We start from the raw sequence: 15,697 nt of genomic DNA, 5'->3' as shown, positions 1-15,697 counted from the left end.
CTGTGCTATCCCGGGAGATGCACCCCAGAAACAGCCGAGAAAATGTTGGCAGGTAGTCCTGGGGGTCTTTACTCGGCCCGAGAACCGTTCCCATTCATCCTATCCTGTGGCCCAGAGAGAGGCAGACACGGGCTGACAGTCACACAGCAGAGACCCAAGAGCTGCCCTATGGTGTCAAGAAGCTCGCACCGGCTCTAGGCACCAGGGGTTGGGCTCTGCCCACTGAGCAAAAGCCTATTTTCATGGATTTTGTTGATGGTTGTGTCTCTTTTAGAAACAGGGTCTCTCTACACAGCCAGACTGGTCTGGGACTCGCAATCCTCCTGCCTCGGCTCCTGCGAGCGGCCGCATCAACTTTCCGGTCCAGAACTGGCCCAGCCAGACCGGGTGAACGCTTGTCAGTCGGCCAGGTAGTCTCTACCAGCACTAAAGATGGCGGCCGCGGCATCAGCGCAGCACAGCGCATGCGCCTTGAAAGAACGCCTCCCGACCCCTCCACACCCGTGTCTCTAGAGGAGGCGGCTCCTCTTCCCGGACCGTCCCTTCCCCACTTCCGGCGGAAGCCACCTCAACAAGGGAAACTTTATTGTTCCCGTGCTGCGGTGCCGACGAGGATGTCGGTGAATTATGCAGCCGGGCTGTCGCCGTACGCGGATAAGGGCAAGTGTGGGCTGCCCGAGGTGAGGGCCGCGGTGTCGGCTCGCCGAATGACCCCAGATGGGGGCGGCGCGGCGGAGTGGGGCATTGCGCGAGCAGCGAGAAGCACGGGATCTAGACAATGGGGAAAACTTCCCTGCAAGGAGGGGGCGGGAAGTGACGCCCCCCGCGCGTCCTGGGGGACACCGAGGTACCCGGTTCCGCGAGGGGGCGAGGGTGGCGGGGAAGCGACCGGGTGCGCCTGTCGGGAGACTGGGGTCCGCGGGACCGGAAGCCGGCACCCCGTCCGGGGCACCCGCGTCGGCCGGGCTGGCCTCGCGACCCCGAGGGTGGGGGGAGAGGAGCCTCTCTTCGCAGCCCAGGCTGGCCTCGAACTCACAGAGATCCCCCGGCCTCTGCCTCCCGAGTGCTGGGGTTATCTGAGGTCAGGGGTCAGAGGTGACATCACGGGGGTGTCAAGGAAGGGGAGTGGGTGCCCGCAGCGCATGCAGAGGCCACGGCCAGGGGAGAGTGACAGCACCGACCTCAGGAAGCCCACCCACGGGAGTCACGTGTTGCATGCCCTCTGACCCCACAGATCTTCGACCCCCCAGAGGAGCTGGAGCGGAAGGTATGGGAGCTGGCAAGGCTGATGTGGCAGTCCTCCAGCGTGGTTTTCCACACGGGCGCCGGCATCAGCACCGCCTCTGGCATCCCCGACTTCAGGTCCGTGAACAAGGAGGGGAAACTGAGGCAGGGCTCTTGCTGATACCTCTGGGACCGAGGTGAGGTGGGAGAGCGACCTTTCCGGTCCCCTAGGTCTCTGGAAGGCCCAGCGAACACGTCACATGCCCAATACACAGAACATACCCAGATGATGTAGTAGCCGCAAGGGATGCCGGAAATGTACCGTTTGCGTGGCCACCCACCCGTTGGGGTTTATAAGATCACCGTGACCACAGCAAAGCATTCTGGGAAACCGGACCTCAACCCCAATGAACTCCCATGCCTTTGCTTACCCCTGGGTCTTTCCCACTCCACAGAGCCCTTGTCCACCAGGTTGCCCGCCTCTCCCCGAGAGAGTCCTAAGCAACCCAAGAGCAGAACTGGGGACCACTGGGACCCCAGCATCACCAGCATGGACTGACTAACAGGAGTCGTCCGTGGGCTGGAAAATGAATTTTGTCCTCCTCCCTCTGCTCGCTGTCCTCAGAGGCCCCCACGGCGTGTGGACCATGGAGGAGCGTGGCCTGGCCCCCAAGTTTGACACCACCTTCGAGAGCGCCCGGCCCTCGAAGACCCACATGGCCCTGGTGCAGCTGGAACGCAGGGGCTTCCTCAGCTTCCTGGTCAGCCAGAACGTGGACGGGCTGCACGTACGCTCCGGCTTCCCCAGGTCAGGTGGAAGCAGACCAGGGGGCGCGGGGCTCAGCTGCGCCTCTTCCTCCTCTGGGAACCCGGGTACCCGAGCTCACGGGCATTTTACTGGCGATGGAAAAAGGCGAAGAGGGGAAGAGCTCAGAGCCCAAAGCCGGCCAGCACTGGATCACCGGGGGACTCTAGGCAGGGCTCTCTGCCTGGCCACGCCCCAGCTCCTCACTGGGGGACTCTAGGCAGGGCTCTCTAAGGCCAACAGATTTGGTTTTTGTTTTTGTTTTTCGAGACAGGGTTTCTCTGTAGCTTTGGTGTCTGTCCTGGAACTAGCTCTTGTAGACCAGGCTGGCCTCGAACTCACAGAGATCCGCCTGCCTCTGCCTCCCGAGTGCTGGGATTAAAGGCGTGCGCCACCACCACCCGGCAACAGATTTTTTTTTTTTAACCATTTTTCGAGGATTTTTCTGTCTAGCGCTGGCTGTCCTGGAACTCGCTCTGTAGACCAGGCTGACCTTGAAATCACAGAAATCGCCTCTCTCTGCCTTCCAAGTGCTGCGGTTAAAAGACGTGGGCCACCACATACAATTAGCCAACAGATTTTTGTAGTGGGGAGCAGATATTTGTGTGTCTGCAGAGATAAGGTCAGCTCTGCCTGTGACAGTTCCTCTGGCACAGGCTGGGGCATCCTCCCTAGACTTGAGAAGTCCCTGGTCTTGTGGATGAGCAGCTCAGGAAGGCTTCCTGGAGGAGGGGGCAGGCTGAGCAGCTGACCCAAGCCTCAGGATTTAGGAAGGCTCCGAACTCACTTTCTCCTCCTCAGAGACAAGCTGGCTGAGCTCCACGGAAACATGTTCGTAGAGGAATGTCCCAAGTGTAAGATGTGAGTATCAGTGAGTGTCGCCTGTGTATGGGGGCGGGGGGGGGGGTGTGAAGCTTTTCCAGGCTCTCCCGGGATGGGGCACCACCAGGTCGTTCCCTCCACCCCCACCCCCTCAGCCAGCTAAGGGATCCTAAAACCTAAAATGCCCCTACAGAAGGCTGGGAGATGTCCCTGTTCCCAGGGACAGTCAGATAAAAACAGACGAACCAGAAGAAGGCAAGCCTACCTTCGTGTCCCCAAGCAAGGAACTACAGAACAGGGTGGCACAAGCCATGCCCTTGGAAATGAGGGGCTCCCCCTGCTCCGCCCTGCTGTGGCTCCAGCTGGGCAATTGCATGGCCTTACCCAAGAGCCCCGGGGTGTTAGGCATAAGCCATGCTCCTGAGCCTCGGCCCCTGGGCCTTCTCCAGGGGCTCTTTTTCAAAGGGGACCTCCTTAAGTTGTCCGGGTTAGCCTGGAACCTGCCTTCCTCCTGCCTCAGCCTCCTGGGCGCCGAAATCCCAGGTGTGAGCCATCACGTTGGGCTTAGCTGCCTCCCTCCCCTCGCGCCCGGTGTATGGGTGCCAGAAGCTGGCGTCAGGTGTCTTAACTCAGTGCCTCTCCTTGTGTTCTGAGGCAGAGTCTTCCAGAACTCACTGGTTTGGCAGAGTGGCCAGCGAACTCCTGGGGTCCCCGCCTCCATAGCACTGGAGAGTTAAGTCTGCTCCACGAGCCCTCTTTCTCGCATAGATTCAGGGCTTCCTGTCTGCATGGCAAGCCCTTTCCAGACCGAGCCATCTTTCTGCCTGTCCCTCAGTCTTGCTGTGTTCTCAGGGGTTGAACCTGTACCCCAATACACTGGTTACACCACCCCCGGATCCTTGAAAGAACACCAAAAAGGGCACATCCCCTCCTTCCTCCCTGTCCAGGCAGTACGTGAGAGACACAGTCGTGGGCACCATGGGCCTCAAGGCCACAGGCCGGCTCTGCACAGTGGCCAAGGCGCGGGGACTTCGGGCTTGTAGGTGAGTGACTTTCCTTAGGCCTGCCCCTGTCTGAGGTGAAGGCCCTGACTCCCTTCCCTGACCTGCCACAGGGGGGAGCTGAGGGACACCATTCTGGACTGGGAAGACTCGCTGCCTGACCGGGACCTGATGCTCGCTGACGAGGCCAGCAGGTGTGACCCGGCGCTCCCTAGGTGGGAATGGGTGGGGACAGCTGCACAGGCCTGGGATAAACTTCTGGGTGGGACAGCAGAGGTGGCGCCTGCATCACCCATACCCCTGGGCAGGATAGATGCAGAGGAGAACCTGGGACACAGGAAGATTAGGTTTGTTAGGTTCCTTATTTTCAGAGTTTCTGTAGTGGGGAGGGGAGATACTTGTGTGTACTCAACAAGCCCATGGTACAGAGCCAGCCCCTCACTGGGGATTCTGGGCGGGGCTCCACCATGACCATGCCCCCCAGCCCCTCACTGGGGGATTCTAGGCAGGGGCCCCACCCTGTCCACGCCCCAGGCCCTCACTGCTTCCTGCTCCCAGGACCGCAGACCTGTCAGTCACCCTGGGCACCTCGCTGCAGATCCGCCCCAGTGGGAACCTGCCCCTTGCCACTAAGCGCCGGGGAGGTCGTCTGGTCATTGTCAATCTGCAGCCCACAAAACACGTATGTGCCAGTGCCCTGCCCTGTGGCCCCATATCCCCTGCAGTGTCCTCTGCCCCGGCCTGACCATCCATCACTCCGACAGGACCGCCAGGCCGACCTGCGCATCCATGGCTACGTGGACGAGGTAATGAGCAAACTCATGAAGCATCTGGGCCTGGAGATCCCCGCCTGGGAGGGACCCTGCGTGCTGGACAAGGCCCTGCCGCCCCTGCCGCGCCCTGCTGCACCCAAGGCTGAGCCCCCTGTGCATCTCAACGGCTCGGTGCACACTGTGTATAAGCCAGAGCCTGACAGCCCTGTATCCCAGAGGCCCCCCAAAAGGGTGAAGACCGAGGCTGTCCCCAGCTGACCCGAGTGCGTGGGACCAGAGAGGTGCTTGTAGGAACCACACATGTTGGGGTTTTTCTGTTTTGTTTTCTTTTCTTATGTGCTGGGGACCACACCCAGACTTGCACATACCGTACCACGCCTTTTCGGATTTTTCTTTGAGACCTGGGCTCCCTAAGTCACTCAGGCTGCTCTTGAACTCATTGCTATAGCCCAGGCTGGCCTGGAGCTGGTGCCCTTCGCCCCGCAGCCGGCACAGTAGCAGGGATCCCAGCACAGCTCCTTCCAGGTCTCACTGTGTCTCTTGTCCGAGTCCCTCCGGGGAATCTCGGAATACAGGGAGTCCCACTCGGGTGGAGGAGGCTATGTCCCGGGGCTGGGGTTCACACGCCTCTCCACTGGCCACACCCCCTTGTGACTCAGGATGTGCCCAGAGCGGCACCCACACACTCCACCTCCCCACCTTGACCCATCTATGCATAGGAGGGACAAGGGGCCCATCTATGCTAAGGGCCCCAGGCTTCCAGAAGCCCCCAATGCAATAAACACAGTTCCTTTCAGTTCTTCTTTCCTTTATGTGTGCACATGTGTGTTTATGTGTACTTGTGCATACACACGTGTGTCTGTGTGTGTAGTGTATAGGTTCATGGGTGGAGATCAGGACAGCTTGAAGGAGTCAGTTCCCTCCTACCATATGGCTTCCAGGAATGGACCGCCCAGCCGAGCCTTCCCCCCAGCGCCTGGTCTTCTTTATTTGCCTGAATGTGTTGGAATCCCCAGCCAGCCCAGGCTATGTGAAACCTGTCCCAAAACATCCCATTTGGTTATTTTAGTCATCCCCCAACATGGCCAGATGCGTGGATCAGACTGCTCTGTGCCCTCCCTCGCTACAGACACCACCCTTCACTTGGTCTTTGAGAGAGGTTCTCATTTAGTGTGTAGGTTTTGTCTGATCCTGCGTGGCTGCCTGGTGACTGCAGAGGACATCAGATCCCCGGAATCTGGATGGTTGTGAGCTACCATGTGGGTTCAAGGATTCAAATGCAGGTCCTCTGTGAGAGCAGCTGATATTCTGATCACTGGGCTGTCTCTCCAGCACCCTGCCCCTCATACAGATTCTTTTGAGACAGGGTCTCATCCCTGGCTGGCCTGGAACTCACAGAGATCAAAGGTGTGACCCACCATGCCCTGGTAAAGCCTGCCATTTTTTTTTTTTTTTTGTTTTTTTTTTTTTTTTTTTTGTTTTTCGAGACAGGGTTTCTCTGTGGTTTTGGAGCCTGTCCTGGAACTAGCTCTTGTAGACCAGGCTGGTCTCGAACTCACAGAGATCCGCCTGCCTCTGCCTCCCAAGTGCTGGGATTAAAGGCGTGCGCCGCCACCACCCGGCTAAGCCTGCCATTTTTTATATGGGTTCTGGGGATTTGAACTCAGGTCCTCACACTTACACTGAGCCTTGTCCCAGCAGTTCTTAGGCATCTGGTTGGTCAACCCAGCCACTGTGCCCAGCTTGGCACTGTTTCAAGGTCTTTATTAGACCATCAGGTGTTTTAGACAGGCAAAGAATCAGAGCTTCTCAGAGTTAAACAAATGCAGCGTAGACAAAAGCTACACAGCTTAAAATACTATTCCCCAACCCCTGGAAGGAGAGAGCCAGGTCCACAGTTGTTCCCTGCCCTTCATTGCATGCCAGCCACATGCACCCCCAACTAACATACCATCCACCCAAAGCAAGCAAAACTGACTTACCATCTAAACAAAAACATGCAAACATTCAAACAAATAGGAGACACTCAGCAGTTTAAGACCTTACTTACCCCATGAGCAAAAGCCTAGCCTTCACACATCCAGAATGTACGTAAACTGCATGTGGTATGGCCATCTGCCTTAAAGTCCTGCCTTGAAAGGGTTGGCAGGGGACCTGGTTTCATTGCGAGATCCCAAGTCAAAGAACTAGAGAGAGGTAGAATCCAACAGTAACCTCAGACACGGCCTCGTGAAGCTCAGACTGGCCCCAAACTTACTGTGCAGACAAGGAATGAGCTAGGACTGCTGATTCTCCTGTCTCCTCTCCAGGCTGAAGTGTGCACCACCATGTCTGGCTCCTGTGGAGCTGGACAGGCAGTCCCTGCACGCTCATCCACTCATTGGAGTTTAAGGGAAATGTCCCTTGCACCCTCTTGATTGGGACACTGGGAAAGGCCTCCTGAGGGATGTTTGTACAGTGTGAAAGTATATTGCTGTGATTGGTGTAATAAAAAGTTCAACAGTCATAGCTAGGCAGGAGAGATAGGTGAGCTTCAGGGCAGAGGGAATTCTGGAAAGAAGGCAAAATCACCAGCCAGCCACAGAGGAAGCAGCGTGGACAGTACGAAGTGATGAGGTAGCAAGCCACTTGACAGAACATAGGTTAATAATGGGTTAATTTAAGTTATTAGAGCTAGTTAGGAATAAGCCTAAACCATAGGCCGAGCTTTCATAATTAATATAAGTATCCGTGTGGTTATTTGGGAGCTGGCCAGTGGGAAAGAGACTCATTCTCCTGAGAGGAGAGGACCTGACTGACTGAAACTTCTAGAAGGTTTCCTGCAAAACCAACTGTCAAGGAAAGCTGCTTCCAGATTCAGGGCACGCGGATCACTGCATCAGAGCAGGCTCCACACTCGAGATGCCAGGAAATCAACAGACACAAAACAGTGCTGGTCCACAGACTGGACCAAGTACATTGCAGGCAGCAAAGCTGGAGGGGCTGAGGCCATATCACAGCCAATGTTCCACTGCTGTGAGGAGACACCATGACCACCGCAGCTCTTATAAAAGAGGTATTTAACAGGCTGGTGTACAGCTTCAGAGAATTAGTCCGTGATGATCGCAGCAGGAAATAGACACTGGGGCAGTAGCTGAGTCCCTCATATGCCAATACACAGACAGCAGGCAGAGAGACGCTGGGCCTGCTGTGGGGCCCAGCCCAGGGACACCCCCCAAAAACCACACCCCTCCGGCATCACGGCCACACCACCAGCAAGGCCCTCCAGAAAGGCCACACTCACAATCCTTCCCAAACAGTTACACTAACTTACTAAGCATTCAAACAAAGTCTATGTCCGGGCGGTGGTGGCGCACGCCTTTAATCCCAGCACTGGGGAGGCAGAGGCAGGCAGATCTCTGTGAGTTCAAGACCAGCCTGGTCTACAAGAGCTAGTTCCAGGACAGGCTCCAAAACCACAGAGAAACCCTGTCTCGAAAAACCAAAAAAAAAAAAAAAAAAAAAGTCTATGGAAGCTATTCTTATATTCTTATTCAACCCACCATAGATCACCTGATCTTTTTGTAGCCCAGATGATTCTGTCCGAGTTCCAGGTGGCAGATATGCAGTTATAGGGTGGGGGGTATCCTGCTGGGTTCCTGTCTTTTTTGGTCTGATTATTCTTGACTGTGACCCCATTTCTCCCTCCTGGAATAGGAATATTTTTTCTGTGCCAATGTCTGTTGCAAATGTGTAGCTTGATTTGTAATAGTACTCACAGGTAAGAAATTGCCTTGAGTCTAAAACATGAATCATGGACTTTAAAAAGATTGTTATTATTTTTATGTGTATAGGTGTTTGTGATGGTTTGGAAGAAAATGGTCCCCAAAGGGAGAGGCACTATTAGGAGGTGTGGCCTTGTTGGAGTAGGTTGTGGTCTTGCTGGAAGAAGTGTTTCACGGTGGGGATGGACTTTGAGGTCTCATATATGTTCAAGACACCACCCAGTATCTCAGACCACTTCCTGTTGTCTGCCTGCACACTGCAATGTCCCACCATGATGATAACAGGCTGAACCGCTGAAACTGTGAGCCACTACCTCAATCAGATACTTTTCTTCTTAAGAGCCGCCGTGGCTATGGCATCTCTTCACAGAAATACAAACCCTAAGATGGGGGTTGGAGAGATGGCTCAGAGGTTAAGAGCACTGACTGCTCTTCCAGAGGTTCTCAGTTCAATTCCCAGCAAACACATGATGGCTCACAACCATCTATAATAAGACCTGATGCCCTTTTCTGGTGTGCAGGCAGAACACTGTATATATACAAAAAGAAACCCTAAGACAGTGTTTAAAAGCATGTTTATGTAGCCAGCCGGTGGTGGCGCATACCTTTAAATCCCAGCACTCAGGAGCCAGAGACAGGCAGATCTCTGTGAGTTCAAGGTCAGCCTGAGACCAGCCTGGTCTATGGAGCAAGTTCTTCAAAGACAGGCTCCAAAGCTACAGAGAAACCCTGTCTTAAAAAAAAAAAAAAAAAGCCTGTCTAAGCACCATGTGTATGCAGTACCAACAGAGATCAGAAGAGGGCATCAATCCCTTGGAACTGGAGTTTGAGTCACCATGTGATGCTGAAATCTTAATCCAGGTTTTCTGTAAAAGCAACTAATGCTCTTTTTGTTTTGTTTTTTTAAAGAAGGAGCTGATTCAGATAAAACCAAAAGTGGATTCTCTGTTGGAAAGCCTGAAAAAGAACAAAGCCAACAAGTAGAGATGAAGAACGAAAGTCCGAGGAAGGGCAGAGCAGCGCTCTGTGAAAGAAGAGGCCACTGTGAAGACAGCGGACGCCTAAGGCGCTGTGACCTGCTGAGCAGGGCGACCCACCTGCTGGATGAAGAGCCAGGGGATGACCAGCTGCCGCCGATCAAGGACTACGTGGAAGGAGAGGGTGAGACAGCGCCAATGGGAGGATGACTCCAGCACACAGCGCAGTTTAGAAATCTTATCCCACAGATTCAATGCAATGCCCATCAAAATCCCAGCAAAATTCTTCACAGACCTCAAAAGAATGGTACCCAACTTCATATGGAAAAGCAAAACACCCAGGATAACCAAAACAATTCTGTACAATAAAAGAACTTCTGAAGGCATCACAGTCCCTGACTTCAAACTCTACTACAGAGCTACAGTACTGAAAACAGCCTGGTATTGGCATAGGAACAGACAGGAGGACCAATGGAACTGAATTGAAGACCCGGATATCAATCCACACACCTTTGAACACCTGATCTTTGATAAAGAAGCAAAAACTATCAAATGGAAACAAGAAAGCATATTTAACAAATGGTGCTGGCATAACTGGATATCAGCATGTAGAAGAATGAAAATAGATCCATATCTATCCGCATGCACAAAACTCAAGTCCAAATGGATCAAAGACCTCAACATAAAGCCAGCCACACTGAGCCTTATAGAAGAGAAAGTGGGAAGTACACTTGAACGCATTGGCACAGGGAACCACTTCCTAAATATAACCCCAGCAACACAGACACTGAGAGAAACAATTAATAAATGGGACCTCCTGGAACTGAAAAGCTTCTGTAAAGCGAAGGACATGGTCAACAAAACGACAGCCTACAGAATGGGAAAAGATCTTCACTAACCCCACATCAGACAGAGGTCTGATCTCCAAAATATACAAAGAACTCAAGAAATTGGACACCAAAAGATCACATAATCCAATAAAAAAATGGAGTCCAGACCTAAACAGAGAACTCTCAACTGTCTACACCTGCAACCCCAGTGCTGCGGGAATGGAGACCGGAGGATTGCTGGGGCTTGCTGACTGCCAACTCAGCTTGAAGAGCAGAGAAAGCCCATGTGTCAAAGGAATAAGACTGAGTGTGAGTGGACACCAACATCCTTTTCTGGCCTCATGCATGCACAAGTGCACCCCCAGACAATGCACACATGTGTGAGCGTGCAGACACACAAAAAGTGGAGAACAAAAGAACAAGGCACCTAATGCTGACCTCTGGTCTTCATGTGCACACACACACACATCCTCAGAGGAACACACGCACACAAGTGTGCTGTTAATCAAGGGAAATGGATGGGCCCTGGTTTCAGTGAGAGGCTCCAGCTGGATAATTATGCAATCAGCATCCCTGGAGACAGGACCAGACATCTGTCCAATCAGATACTAGCATCAAGGGCGCCATCCAGTCAGAGCCACCCTAGATATTCATGAAGGTCCTCTGTGCTCATGAGCAGTGTGATCCCAGGGAACGGTCCATGGCAGCACATTTGAGAGTTTGCAGCTATGTAAATACATGAACAGATGCTGTGCAGCTCAGCTGCATGCGATGCATAGGCGGCTCTAGCAGTGATGGTACACACCCTTAATCTCAGCACATGGGAGCAGAGGCAGGAGGATCTCTGTGAGTTTGAGGCCAGCCTCATCTACAGAGTGAGCTCAAAGACAGCCAGGGATATAGAGAAACCCCGTCACAAAAAAAAAAAAAAAAAAAAAAAAAAAAACAAGCAAAAAGTTTGTCTTTGGGACTGGAGAGATGGAACATTGGTTAAGAACACTGCCTGTTCTCCTAGAGGACCATGGTTCAATTCCCAGCATCCACATGACAGCTCACAACTGTCTGTAACTCTAAGATCTGGCACCCTCACACAGACACACCTGCAAGGGAAACACCAATGCACATAAAATAAAAATAAATAATTTAAAAATTTTGTCTTCAGCAATACACACAGATGATGGAGGAAGGTCGTTGGTTAATTAATAAAGAAACTGCTTGGCCTGATAGGTTAGAACATAGGTGGGTGGAGTAAACAGAACAGAATGCTGGGAGGAAGAGGAAGTGAGGTAAGACGCCTCAGACAGACACGATGCCGCTCTGCGATGAAGCTCCGACCCAGGATGGACGTAGGCTAGAATCTTCCTGGTAAGCACATCTCGTGGTGCTACACACATTAATAGAAATGGGCCAAGCAGTGTTTATATGAATACAGTTTGTGTGTTGTTATTTTGGGGCATGAACTAGCCAGGCAGCTGGGAGCCAGGGTGGCAGGAGCACAGCCCACAGCTCCCACAACACACAGACGTCTACCTACAGAACAAAATCCAAAATAAATACTGACATGGTACAAAACAGGATGTTTATGAAATTTTGTTTATCAGAAACATTACAAGAAATTAAGGCCTATGACTCTCTAGTATGGTCGAGTCACCTGCAAAACCAGACCAGGGCTGGGTTTGGATTGAGATTGCTTGCAGAGTGCTCGCCTAACATACATGAGAGGGCCTGGATTTGCTCCCCAGCACCCCTAAATGAGGGAAGAAAAGCAAATGAAGGTAATGCCATATTAATAATCAAAAAGATGGGCTGGAAAGATGGCCCAGAGGGACCTAGACTATTGCCAGCAGCCACACTGGGTGGCTCACACCACATCCATGGGATCTGACCCTCTGGCCTCCAAAGACAAAATACCTACCTGCACAAACCTAAACACACACACATAACAAAAAAGAAAATACAACATTTTGTTTTGTTATTAGAACTAGAGACCAGGTGTGGTTTTTTTTTTTTTTTTTTGGTTTTTTTTTTTTTTGGTTTTTTTTTTCGAGACAGGGTTTCTCTGTAGCTTTGGAGCCCGGCCTGGAACTAGCTCTTGTAGACCAGGCTGGCCTCGAACTCCCAGAGATCCACCTGCCTCTGCCTCCCGAGTGCTGGGATTAAAGGCGTGTGCCACCACCGCCCGGCAACCACGTGTGTTTTGTGCACACATGTGGGAGATGGAGGTTAGGGGTCATTTAAAGCTTGATTGAGTCTCTCTCTCTCAGGCAAGATAGGGTGATCCTCCCTCAGGGGGCTTGTGAGGATGTCTGCCTCCTCTGAGGTCTCACAAAGAAAACAGATGAGGGGTCGGGCGGTGGTGGCGCACGCCTTTAATCCCAGCACTTGGGAGGCAGAGGCAGGCGGATCTCTGTGAGTTCGAGACCAGCCTGGTCTACAAAGTGAACTCCAGGACAGCCAAAGATACACAGAGAAACCCTGTCCCCCCCCCAAAAAAATAAAAGGAGGAGGAGGAGGAAGCAGATGAAGCGACACAGCCATCTTCCTGGACCGTCCAAGCAAAGGAGGTTTCTTCCCAGTGTGCTTTTCTCCACTCACCAGAAGACATTTTTCACACCCGTGGTGTTCTTGTGTGGGCTGAGCCCAAGACCCTGGGCTATGCTTGTCCCACCACACCCTACCACAGGGCCACACGGCATCAGTGGCCCCTCAAAGGTCCTGTCTAGCGTGAATTTCCACGTGTCCTCGGAAGGAAGGGACAGACACGAAGGCTTTCCCACACTGCCTGCATTCATAGGGTCTTTCCCCAGGGTGTGTTCTCATGTGCGCATGAAGGGACGAGGAAGAACGATGTGCTCTCCCACACCTGCCGCACACATAGTGCCGCCGCTCCCTGTGCTTCCGCGAACACTGAGAGTGGCTGACGGCTTCCACGCACAGCTCACGTAAGGAAGGCTTCTCTCCGCTGTGCGTCCTGACGCGCTCACGAAGGGAAGACTGCTGGCACTCATAGGGCTCCCCGCAGTGTGCGTCCTCACGTGGATGTGGAGGAGTGCCGAAAACCCAAAGCCCTCCCGCACTGTGCACAGGTGTGTGGTTTGGCCCCACTGTGCATCTTCAGGTGCGTCTGGAAGCAGGCACGTGTCCTCGAGCGCGTCTTCCAGGATGCGGGATACCGGAAGGCTCTGCCACACTTCTTGCATTCGTAGGGCTTCTCCTTACTGTGTGACCTTGTATGCTCTCTGAGGGCTGAGTAGCGAGAGAAGGCTTTGCCACGGTGCTAACAAACGTGTGGCTTCTCTCCACTGTGTGCCATGTGGTCTCGGAAAGATGAGTGACAGCTAAGGGCTTTCCCACACTCTTTACACTCCTGGAGCCGCTTTCCAGTGCGCAGCCTCGTGTGATCCTGACAGTGGGAGGGGGATCTGAAGGCTTTCCCAAAGTCCTTACACGCGTCGGGTCCATGCCCGGTGTGTGTGCACGTGTTGCTTAGGATAGGAGTAGAAGCTGAAGGCCTTCCCACACGTGTCACATGCATGACTTTCTCTCCTCTGCGACTTCTCGTATGTCCCTTAAAGGAGGAGGAGCAGGAGAAAACAGTTGCACGGTTTGTACATTCCAGAACTTTGTCCTACTGTCTGTCTGGTTTTCTCAGAAGTCTCCCATTGTTGGCACAGCGACAACAGCAGGCTCTCCCACGGTCCTCACGGGGATGCTACAAGTGTCTGCTGAAAGGCTCTTTCTGGCTCTTGGAGGCTTTCCTGGGCCTCCTGCCTTCACTGGCTCTGCCTCCAGTTGGAACACTTCAGGACACAGCAGGACCCTCAGCCTGGAGCCACAGAGTCTGTCCATCAAAGGACTGTCATTCAAAGTGAGAACAGCTAACAAATCATTGGGGATTACAAATAACCTCAATATTCAAAGTTTAGTTTAAGATCGTGTCTTGTGCCAGGCCGTGCTTGTGCACCCCCTTAATCCCAGCACTCCTGGGAGGCAGAGGCAAACAGATCTCTGTCCAGGGCCAGCCTGGTCTACAGACAGTTTCAGGACAACCAGGGCTACTCAGAGAAACCTTGTCTCAAAAACAAAACAAAACAAAAAATTAACAAAACAAAACAGTGTCCTCAGACTCTGATTCCCCCCCCTCCCCGCCCCCTCGTCTTCCTGAGCTCCAGGAGAGCAGGTGTGAGCTACTTCTTCACACAGCCTGAAGGTGATTCTCTGTCACAGACTACATACTCTTGCGGCACTGTCTACCTTGGTATCTAGTTTTTAAAAACAGAGAGGCAAAGCCAGGTGGTACCTTTAATCCCAGCGCTCAGGAGGCAGAGTCAGGTGGATCTTTGTGAGTTAGAGGCCAGCCTGGTCTACAGAGTGAGTTCCAGGACAGCCAGGGCTACACAAAGAAACTCTGTCTTCAAAAAACAAAACAAGCCGGGCGGTGGTGGCGCACACCTTTAATCCCAGCACTCGGGAGGCAGAGGCAGGCGGATCTCTGTGAGTTCGAGACCAGCCTGGTCTACAAGAGTTAGTTCCAGGACAGGCTCCAAAACCACAGAGAAACCCTGTCTCGAAAAAAACCAAAAAAAAAAAAAAAAAAAAAAAAACCAAAAAATATTCTGTGCATACATATTTGCATTATTTATCTTTTAAAAACACTTGTATTGGCTGGAGAAGACAGCGTAGTGGGTAAAGGGCACCTACAGTAAAGGCCGGCCTGAGTTCAGTCTTCGCAGACACATAGTTTGTTTGCGGTTTTTGTTTGTTGGTTGGTCGGTTTGGTTTTTCGAGACAGGGTTTCTCTGTAACTGTGGAGCCTGTCCTGGAACTCTCTCTGTAGAACAGACTGGCCTCGAACTCACAGAGATCCTCCTGCCTCTGCCTCCCTAGTGCTGGGATTAAAGGCGTGCGCCACCACCGCCCAGTTTAAAGGAAGATAGTGCATACAGAAGTAATTTTCTTAGAGAAAACAAAAGAGATCCTCATTGCTGAAAGCCAGGACCGAACCAGGGACCCTTAAATGTTCAGTCTGACCCTCTCCTAACTGAGCTATTTCAGCCTCCTGCTTGTGTTCTGAGACAGGGTCTCTCTACATAGCCCTGCCTTGCCTGAAACTCACTCTGTAGACCAGGCTGGCCTCGAACTTGCAGAGATCCACCTGCCTCTGCCTCCCGAGTGCTGGGATTAAAGGCAAATGCCACCATGCCCATTGCCCTGGCCTCCTGGGATTACATTTTGAATCCATCAAGTGTTAATTAAGGCATTCACTGGCTGGTTTAGTGTCAACTCGACACAAGCTAAAGTCATCAGAAGACTCAGCTGAGGAAAACCTCCATGAGATCCAGCTGTAAGGCATTTTCTCAATCAGTGATCAATACAGGAGGGCTCAGCCCATGCTGGGTGGTGCCACTGTCTTCACCTAGACCCTGGGGATCTGAATCAGCTCCAAGACCATCCTGACCAAGAAATGACAAAACGAGGAAAACCAGACCTCCCTCTTCTCC

At 52.7% G+C, this 15,697-nt stretch overlaps 1 protein-coding gene across 4 annotated transcripts; it reads left to right on the top strand.

The window, feature by feature from the left end:
• Positions 1 to 568: 568 nt before the first annotated feature.
• Positions 569 to 9,388, top strand: LOC130875836 (NAD-dependent protein deacylase sirtuin-6-like). 4 transcript variants are annotated; one of them, XM_057772092.1, is made up of 9 exons: positions 582 to 680; positions 1,235 to 1,362; positions 1,850 to 2,032; positions 2,831 to 2,890; positions 3,799 to 3,894; positions 3,966 to 4,046; positions 4,411 to 4,534; positions 4,617 to 4,658; positions 9,299 to 9,388. In XM_057772092.1, the coding sequence occupies exons 1-9, from the start codon at positions 615 to 617 to the stop codon at positions 9,371 to 9,373; spliced, it is 855 nt and encodes a 284-aa protein (XP_057628075.1). In that variant the 5' UTR covers positions 582 to 614; the 3' UTR covers positions 9,374 to 9,388. The 4 variants fall into 4 exon arrangements, with proteins under 4 accessions (XP_057628072.1, XP_057628075.1, XP_057628073.1 ...); XM_057772089.1 differs by lacking the exon at positions 9,299 to 9,388 and having other exon boundaries at positions 569 to 680; positions 4,617 to 5,421; XM_057772090.1 differs by lacking the exon at positions 9,299 to 9,388 and having other exon boundaries at positions 582 to 660; positions 4,617 to 5,421.
• Positions 9,389 to 15,697: the final 6,309 nt, after the last annotated feature.

Source organism: Chionomys nivalis, chromosome 6, assembly GCF_950005125.1.
Source record: "Chionomys nivalis chromosome 6, mChiNiv1.1, whole genome shotgun sequence".
Taxonomy (NCBI): domain Eukaryota; kingdom Metazoa; phylum Chordata; class Mammalia; order Rodentia; family Cricetidae; genus Chionomys; species Chionomys nivalis.
The sequence above is the reverse complement of the archived record's forward strand: the minus strand, read 5'-3'. Positions and strand labels throughout refer to the sequence as shown.

Bases quoted from the DNA above. Each gene is read 5' to 3' on its own strand.
- LOC130875836 (XM_057772089.1), top strand. From the start codon at position 615: ATGTCGGTGAATTATGCAGCCGGGCTGTCGCCGTACGCGGATAAGGGC. The intron at 3,895-3,965 runs GTGAGTGACTTT...GACCTGCCACAG, and splicing joins CGGGGACTTCGGGCTTGTAG to GGGGGAGCTGAGGGACACCA. The intron at 4,047-4,410 runs GTGTGACCCGGC...TCCTGCTCCCAG, and splicing joins CTCGCTGACGAGGCCAGCAG to GACCGCAGACCTGTCAGTCA.